At 51.0% G+C, this 8,656-nt stretch overlaps 2 protein-coding genes across 2 annotated transcripts; both read left to right on the top strand.

The window, feature by feature from the left end:
• The first annotated feature begins 1,483 nt into the window (after positions 1–1,483).
• B0T23DRAFT_374768 (synaptobrevin-domain-containing protein) lies at positions 1,484–3,247 on the top strand. Its single transcript, XM_062836868.1, has 4 exons — positions 1,484–1,931; positions 2,431–2,592; positions 2,660–2,729; positions 2,794–3,247. Exons 1-4 carry the CDS (start codon positions 1,830–1,832, stop codon positions 2,808–2,810), a joined length of 351 nt encoding a protein of 116 aa, XP_062695916.1. The 5' UTR covers positions 1,484–1,829; the 3' UTR covers positions 2,811–3,247.
• A 1,269-nt stretch (positions 3,248–4,516) lies between these two features.
• B0T23DRAFT_393880 (arg-6 protein, mitochondrial precursor) lies at positions 4,517–7,188 on the top strand (the record flags this gene model as incomplete). Its single annotated transcript, XM_062838100.1, has 2 exons — positions 4,517–7,076; positions 7,133–7,188. 2 exons carry the CDS (start codon positions 4,517–4,519, stop codon positions 7,186–7,188), a joined length of 2,616 nt encoding a protein of 871 aa, XP_062695915.1.
• Positions 7,189–8,656: the final 1,468 nt, after the last annotated feature.

The raw sequence follows: 8,656 nt of genomic DNA, 5'->3' as shown, positions 1-8,656 counted from the left end.
CAATAAAATAGTTCTATTATTTTATCGGTATTAAATCTATAGCCTTCTATTATATATACGAAGTTTCGTATATATACAATATAAGGTTGTAGAAAAATAGTATACGATCCTTCGGAATACAATTCTACATATAATAAAAACTACCCCTATAGTATTAATAAATAATAAAAGCGTTATAGAAATATAATTTGAAGTTTAGAGAAATTAATATACTATTCGTCCTATCCTTAGACAATTTATTTAGTCGAGATTGTAGTTTTTGTAGTAGTATAATTATCGAGTATTAGTATTGAAATAGGACATTTCTTATATATATTGAGCATTTTCGTCCAAGTTGTATATAGACGTGATTCTAATGTTATACTATTTGGCCTTATAGGTCTAAAACAATTGCGCTACGGGGTGGCGGGGAAGTGGATGGGGGCTGACTAAGGTTGAACGTCTGTTATGAGAGACTAGGAAAGACAGGCTCTTCACCGTGTTATTACCTCGCCAGCTCAAGCTTTGCTTGTCTCTCGCGTCGATATGTACATATATAGATCTATACACATCAGTCCTTAAAAGTTTGTTAGCCTCCTACATACCCCACATCTTCTTGTAGGGGGGTAACAGGGTGGTTGCAAGGCCGGACACGACTATTTACGCGATTTAATTGGCCGAAACTACCTACGTTCAAGGAGAGAAAGAGTTAGCCGAAGAAATCTAAACACCCGAACACAAACCTCTCAACCAGTATAATCGGGCACCCACCACCCAAGGCCTCCCTCCCATCTTCTATGGTTGGTAAAGTTACAAGGCATTTATAGGTCCCCTGCTTACGACCCTCGTAAGTACCACGCTAACGAACTTACCAGGGCTGATGTGTAGACCTTGAGGCGGTAAAGTTGAGTCTTCGAGATTATTCTTGTGCATGTTGGAAAATACCGGATCCGTGGCTACTGGCTAGTGCGTTTTCACGTGCGACTTTTCAGATGGACGAATGACCGATTTCTCACTGCGTGCACCTTGAACTTGGCCTGGTTCGTCATCAGAAGCTGCATAGCCACTGAGGGGTGAAGCTGAGGGGGGGACGCCCTGAGTGCTTGTTGGTGGGCACTCTCACAGTTACCTAGGTACAGTACTACCTATTTCCGTAAGCTGAACGAAGTGGAAGCTTCCTAGCGGGTTGAAAGAGAATGAACATCAAGACGACTCTAAACATAGGTAAGCACAAAACACAAAGCGATAGCTACCGAGCCACATCGCCTTTTGCGTCTCAATAGGACCGAAGCAGAACAAAGCGCAAAATCTTCGAACCTAGGCCAAGCCCCTGATATGTAACTGAAAACAAGAGGTTCGCATGAGAAACATTTGTTGGCGTCAAGCCAGGCCGTGCCTGGGTTCCTGGTTGTTGTGGGGCGGCTTCCTTGGAAGCGACAAAAGGGATTGTGGCTTGTGCTTGTGTACCTCAGATCTTAACAAAAGCGCATGACATTTAGCGTGAATACCATTAGTATCTCCCGTACCCTAGCCCTCTTCTCTGCTAGCTGCAACCCAATCACTTAGGTGAGTTCAAGCCGCCCGGCTGTCCTCTGACCTCGTTCCTGCGCCCTCAAACCCGAACGTCTTGCAACTCCAGACCACCTCACCAGCCCTTCCTGATTGCCAACCTTCTGCATTCCAACAACCCGACCTCCCCTCCCTACAACGGCCAGCGAAATCACGACCTCTTCCGCAACGTAACCCGCGACACACCCTCAACACCATCACATCCTCCTTTTCCAGAGCTCGCGCTTGAAGCCTAATCGACAACAACCAATCCATTGCGTATTCAGCCACTCTCAAAAACAATGTCCGACGCTCCGTACGACCCTTATATCCCCAGCGGCCAGCATGGCGCCGCCGGGCAACAAGGTGCCGGCAACAACGCGGGAACCGCCAGACTGCAACAGGTGGGTTGTTTCCCCCTATAATGGCACTTTTTGGCAATGTGGAATCGAACGATACCCCTGGAATGCTTGGGCTGTCCGTCTGCTTGATCCCCGCGAGGTCAAATAATCACAAGATCTTGTCAACAATACCGCGCCTAGCTTTTGAAAATCGTCTCAGGGAGGGTACGTAATGGCCAAAGTTATGCATGCGGGCGGGTTCATGGATCTGATGGGTTTTGATGGATTGCATGGCATGAACACGCGGTCGGCTTGCTCTTACCAGCGTCCGAACGAGTATTTGGGTGGAAGATTGGTTGCGCCCCCGGTCTCCTCCGGATATGGCGGTCAAAGCACAAGACTACGGAAATGTCTGCGACAGGCCATACACAGCTACTACATGGGAAACTCGGCATCTTTGGGACAAGCAGACGGATACGGATTGCCTCGTATCATAGTCGGATCGTTGTGACTCTATGGCATGCTGCGGCCATTTTTGGTATTTTGGCTGATGGAAGTATAGCAAATCGACGACACTGTCGGAGTGATGCGCGAGAACATCAACAAGGTCTCTCAGCGTGGTGAAAGGATCGACGCCCTTCAAACCAAGACCGATGACCTCGCTATTAGTGCACAGGGCTTTCGTCGTGGTGCCAACCAGGTCCGCAAGAAGATGTGGTGGAAGGTATGAACTATCTCGTTGCTTGCGCTGTACGGAAGGGCCATTTCCACTGACTGACTGACTTCAACAGGACATGAAGATGCGCATCTGCTTGATTGTGGGCATCATTATCTTACTCGTAATTATCATTGTCCCAGCAGGTATGTTTGACCTCAAACTTAACCATGAGTACTGAGAAGCGTTTGCTAACGTGGCTCTTTCTAGTCGTTGCTACGCGCTAAGCTGCTCGTGAATGATTTGGTTATGATGAGTGAAACAGAAACGTTGTCAGGAAGTGCACGAAGCTGGATTTGGCTTGCTTTTTAGCATTCGCAGGGAACGGAAATCGTGCTTCACTGGGATTCAGTATTGGGTTGCTTTTTTTTTTCTTTTTTCCTTTCGAAGCTTTTCATCGCCGCGGTTATATCATGGTCTCCTCGCTGGTTGAGATGGCTTTGGCTTTGGTCTTGGTGACGACTTCTTCGACTGATGCCCGGAACCACACGACCTGCTAGAGGCGGCGCGGAAAGGTTCATCGCTTATACCATATACACCCTGTATCTACGAGACGAAAGGCGAGGAGGCGTACTGTTGTTTTCTCAACTCTTGAATGGCTAATCAAGACGGTATCATGACCCATCCACCTACTAATAGTAATTCTACCTTTCCCTATCACCCGCATACAGGGTAGTATATGCTTTGTTTATAGTACGGCACCGAATGGCAACTTTGTGTCGGGTGCGGGGACGGGGTGACGGGGGCGACGCCGGAGCACCGGCTACCGTGCGGGTGTCGCCGTTGATGCAGGTTCCACTCATTGTACCCGGGCCATGGCATGGACCGTAGAATGCCTGAAATGTGTTCAAGGTGCATCATACGATGGAGCCTCGATGTGACTCCGTACCGTGTGCACCTTGAGAGTTATTTTCTTCGCAATCTGTTGGAAAAGAGACAGCGGCAAACAAAAATGAGGTGATCATATTGCGTAAAGCTTCATGCAAAGGAGTCATATCTTGCTGCTGTCAACAGTGAGTGATGCTCGTGACTGTGTCACTTGCACACGATGTCGCTTGGACATCTCTTGGCGGCCCAACATCGGTTTTGTGATGCTGGAGACACTGCGGTTTCGGCGACCAACATGTGGAGGAGAGATGGGGGAGAACGGGGTAAACAAATGAAGGCCGTTTTTCCATCTGATAAGACAAGTCAGCGGCGGACAGTCTGCCGTGTGTACACAAGATAGAAAACCAGGGGGTCGCCGGGGTTGTCCTCGGCGCTATTTGCCTTCATGTTCTTCTCTTCAACCCATGATTATCGACCAGTTGATGTGATGATTCTGTAGCCATCAACATCTCGATCTACAGGTACGTACCCCTCACCAACCCCTCCCCATGAGCGGTTTCGGTTGTGGTTGCAATTTTTTTTCTTCTTAGTTGCCCCTCCTCCACACTTGACGGGACTGGACTTGGCCAGAGTGCCAGGGCAGCCCCCTCACTCGCCAGGCCTGCATGGGGCATTGGGCCGACTGCAACCAAGTCTTGCAAAATGAAAAACATTGAACCCCCCCGAACGCCGGCTCCTTCTTCCCGAAGACAAATATTCATACCAAACCCATTGATCTTTGGCAAGGGATTCGGGAGTCAGCTTAGGGTCCTCTCCTCTCCTCTCCGTTGTTTTCTTTAGTTCCTTGCCTGTCAATGGTTGGTGATTTGCGCGCCAGTTTACCAGACAACTGAGTTTTTTTTTTTTTTTAAGTTTTCTCTCCACATTCTTTCTAGTTACGATCTAGAGCAGCCAGGGCAGCCTATTAGTCACTCCTCGGTACAACGCCATACCAGTCGCCAGCCCGCCCCTCATATCCTCCGCCGAGCGCATCACCGGTTGCCCGATCGCTTCGATAGTCTCCTCGAGTTAACGAGCCGCCGAAACAAACAACAAATCTTTCAACATGTACTCCGCTTGCGCTGTTGCCCTCCGGGCCGGAGCCCGTCGCGTTGTTCGCCGGGTTCCCAAGAGCGCTCGTGCTCTCCCCCGCGCTGCCGCCGCTCGCCGTCAGATCTCTACCACGGCCGCTCGCTCGACCGATCTTACTACCCGGGGCATGATCGTCCAGACCCTGTCCTCGGTCGGTTCAAAGCGCGAGGTCCAGCAGTACCTCTCTCTCTTCACCTCGGTCTCCTCCCAGCGTTTCGCCGTTATTAAGGTCGGCGGCGCTATCTTGACCGACTATCTCGACGAGCTTTGCGCCGCTCTCAAGTTCCTCTACACTGTCGGTCTCTACCCCGTCATTGTCCATGGCGCTGGTCCCCAGCTCAACAGGCTCCTCGAGGATGCTGGTGTCGAGCCCCAGTTTGAGGAGGGTATCCGTGTGACCGATGCCAAGACCCTCCGTGTTGCCCGCGATCTCTTCCTCCAGGAGAACCTCAAGCTCGTCAACAAGCTCGAGGAGATGGGTGTTCACGCCCAGCCCCTCACCACTGGCATGTTCCGCGCCGACTACCTGAACAAGGAGAAGTGGGGCCTTGTCGGCAAGGTCACCGGCGTTAACAAGCAGGCTATCGAGACTGCCATTAGCAACGGTTATCTCCCTATCCTCACCTCCATGGCTGAGACCGATGACGGCCAGATTCTCAACGTCAACGCTGATGTCGCCGCTGCTGAGCTCGCCCGTGCCCTTGAGCCCCTCAAGGTTGTCTACCTCTCCGAGAAGGGTGGTCTCTTCGATGCTGGTGGCCAGAAGATCTCCGCCATCAACCTCGACGAGGAGTACGAGCACCTCATGTCCCAGGCCTGGGTCAAGTATGGCACCCGTCTCAAGATCAAGGAGATCAAGGAGCTCCTCGACACTCTTCCCCGGACCACCAGCGTCGCCATCATCCATCCCGAGGAACTCCAGAAGGAGCTTTTCACCGACTCCGGCGCCGGTACCCTTATCCGCCGTGGCAGCAAGCTCCAGGCCTCCACCAGCCTTTCTGAGTTCAAGGACCTTGAGGCTCTCAAATCTGTCTTGATCCGCGATCGTGAGGGCCCCGATGCCAAGGAGACTGTTGAAAAGTACCTCGACTTCCTCAAGGAGAACCCCTTCAAGGCCTACTTCGACAGCTCCATGAACGCCCTTGCCATCGTCCTTCCCGCCAGCGAGGGTCGTCAGGCCACCCTTGCCACTCTTACTATTACCAAGTCTGGCTGGTTGACCAACATTGCTGACAACATCTTCACTGCCCTCAAGAAGGAACACCCCTCCCTCGTCTGGACTGTGAAGGAGGATGACGAGAACCTCGGCTGGTTCTTCGACAAGGCCGACGGTAGCATCACCCGCCAGGGTGATGTCATGTTCTGGTATGGCATTGAGAACGGCGATGAGATTGTCAAGCTCATGAAGGACTTCACCGAGAACGGCCGCGCCATGCTTGGTAACTCCAACCTCGAGTCTCGTCTTCGTCAGGCTGCCAGCAAGCCCGCTGCCCAGCAGGTTCGCGGTTACTCCACTCTTGCTCGCCGCCCTGCCCTTCCCAAGTTCAGCATCTCCAACCGCAGGGGCTACCTAACCCAGACCAACCCCAACCCCCCTGTCGGCAAGCAAAATGCCTCTATGGACCGTCCCGCCCGCGTTGCCCTCATCGGTGCTCGTGGTTACACGGGCCAGGAGCTGATCCGCCTCATCGACTCCCACCCCAACATGGAGCTTCACCATGTCTCCTCTCGTGAGCTTGCTGGCAAGAAACTCGAAGGCTACAACAAGCAGGAGGTTATCTATGAGAACCTCAGCCCTGAGGATGTCCGTGACATGGAGAAGCGTGGCGAGATTGACTGCTGGGTTATGGCTCTGCCCAACGGTGTTTGCAAGCCCTTCGTTGAGGCCGTGTGGGAGGGTCGCAAGGCTTCCGGCCACAAGAGCGTCATTATAGATCTTTCTGCCGATTACCGCTTTGACAACAAGTGGACCTACGGTCTCCCTGAGCTTGTCCAGCGCAGCAACATCATCCAGGCTACTCAGATCGCCAACCCCGGCTGCTACGCTACTGCCGCCCAGCTCGGTATTTCTCCCCTGGTTCCTCACCTCGGTGGTATGCCCCACGTCTTCGGTGTCTCTGGCTACTCTGGTGCTGGCACCAAGCCTTCTCCCAAGAACGATGTCGAGAATCTCACCAACAACATCATCCCCTACAGCTTGACTGGCCACATCCACGAGCGTGAGGTTAGCTCCCAGCTCGGTGCCGAGATTGCCTTCATGCCCCACGTCGCTGTCTGGTTCCGCGGTATCCACCACACCATCTCCATTCCCCTCAACAAGAGCATGACTTCCCGCGACATCCGTCAGCTGTACCAGGACCGCTATGCCGGCGAGAAGCTCGTCAAGGTTGTTGGCGAGGCTCCTTCCGTTAAGAACATTGGTGGTAAGCACGGTGTTGAAATTGGTGGTTTCGAGGTTGACAAGTCCGGCCGCCGCGTCGTCATCTGCGCTACCATTGACAACCTCCTCAAGGGTGCCGCTACCCAGTGCCTGCGTAAGTTTTCTACATTCTCCAGTCACACAGAGTGCCTCTGCTAACCACATTAACAGAGAACATGAACCTTGCTCTTGGCTACGCTGAGTACGAGGGTATTCCCACCATGTAAATGAGTAAACCTTGTTGGATCTGATGAGATCCAAAATTGTCTGTCGTGCGTAACACTTGTCGCACATTTTCCCCCGAAAGGTTTTTACAATCCAGCGAATTTTTGGGTCATGCTTGGTCAACGTTCTCCTTACATACAGTTTTTGTCTTTCACCTTGGTATATTGCGGTTCATACGGAGTTTAGCTGGGCATGTTGAAAACTGGATTTGATTCCTTTGCTTGTTTTTGCGCCCACATTGTTGTTATTTTCCCCCGGCTTATGATGAAAGGTATGGCTGGCCTGGCATCATTGTATATATTAAGCTGCTGGAAAACGAAAAAGAGAAGTTGATATGTCATCCCAGGAATGGGAAGCTAGTCAGCATCTATTTCATTGACGAGTCACTCGATGCCTGATGCTCTCTCCAGCCGCAAAGACTGGATGGCCATCTGGACGACATCGTTCCAAGGTAGGTAACCAATTATAAGCTTTGCCTTGGTCTATTCTCATCCGCAGGCCTCCTTCCTTTCAATCATCTCCCGGGTATCGCTCGACCGGTCAATCCATCCCGATGTGAATACTACCAGCGGCCTCCGAGGTCTACTATGCAGTAGACTCCAAATGGACCATACGGAGCCCCCGAGCCTGAAGTAATCGCAGACAGCACACAGCCTCTTTCTTCCTTCAGCTCTCGTACTAGTTCCACAACAGATAACGACCGAATGAGGCCACTATCCTCCTGGTGGCTCGGCGTTCAGTTTTCCGGGATAGACTATCGACAGAACAACGCTATCGATTCGCTTCTGATCAAATACGGACGAAATGTCGCTTCGACGGTTGGACGATGACAGTCAAGCATTCAATAGTACCAGTTTTGGACAGTACCTCGAATCGAGTTGTGGCGTTTTGATGGGGGTTTCTATCCAAAACCTATTTGCGCTTCAACATGATGGATACCGGGGTTCAAAAAAGGACTACGATAAGAGGTGTTCGCACATGCTGACCATTACCACATACATGGGAAACCCATCCACTGCATTGGTATGTGGGCTCTGTAGATTAGACAAGGCTCGTATACACTTTATTTGGTCATCGACCAGGCATAAGCTTCTTGCTCTGGTCTCTTATTTCGAATCATCAATTCCCACATTCAAACGACACACATACTTTCCTTCTTACAATACCCTCAGCGGTATTTTCGACCTTTGTGATCGAGTTCTGATCTCAAACACCAGTCGTACGAAGTCATATGTACAATCTTGCAAGGAAAAAAACCAGACGTCTCCAGCCGTCAAACGGTTTCGTTTGTATGACAACTATATGGGGTAGTACTGAAGAAAGAAGCTGAAAAGAGACTACATATTTCGGATCCGGATTCCAGACTCCACGTCTGACATATTTGACCAAACAGAAGTACCGTTAAAATGAGCGGAAAATGGTAATTTTAATGGTATCAACGGTTGGTCACTGGACTAATGATAGGCTCAA

Source organism: Neurospora hispaniola, assembly GCF_033458365.1.
Source record: "Neurospora hispaniola strain FGSC 10403 chromosome Unknown B0T23scaffold_2, whole genome shotgun sequence".
NCBI classification, from domain to species: domain Eukaryota; kingdom Fungi; phylum Ascomycota; class Sordariomycetes; order Sordariales; family Sordariaceae; genus Neurospora; species Neurospora hispaniola.
This window is presented reverse-complemented; position numbering and strand designations above follow the sequence as displayed.

Excerpts from the sequence above, each read along its gene's own strand:
- B0T23DRAFT_374768 (XM_062836868.1), top strand. The coding sequence starts at position 1,830 with ATGTCCGACGCTCCGTACGACCCTTATATCCCCAGCGGCCAGCATGGC. Across the intron at positions 1,932-2,430 it reads GAACCGCCAGACTGCAACAG|CAAATCGACGACACTGTCGG; the intron begins GTGGGTTGTTTC and ends ATGGAAGTATAG. Across the intron at positions 2,593-2,659 it reads GCAAGAAGATGTGGTGGAAG|GACATGAAGATGCGCATCTG; the intron begins GTATGAACTATC and ends TGACTTCAACAG.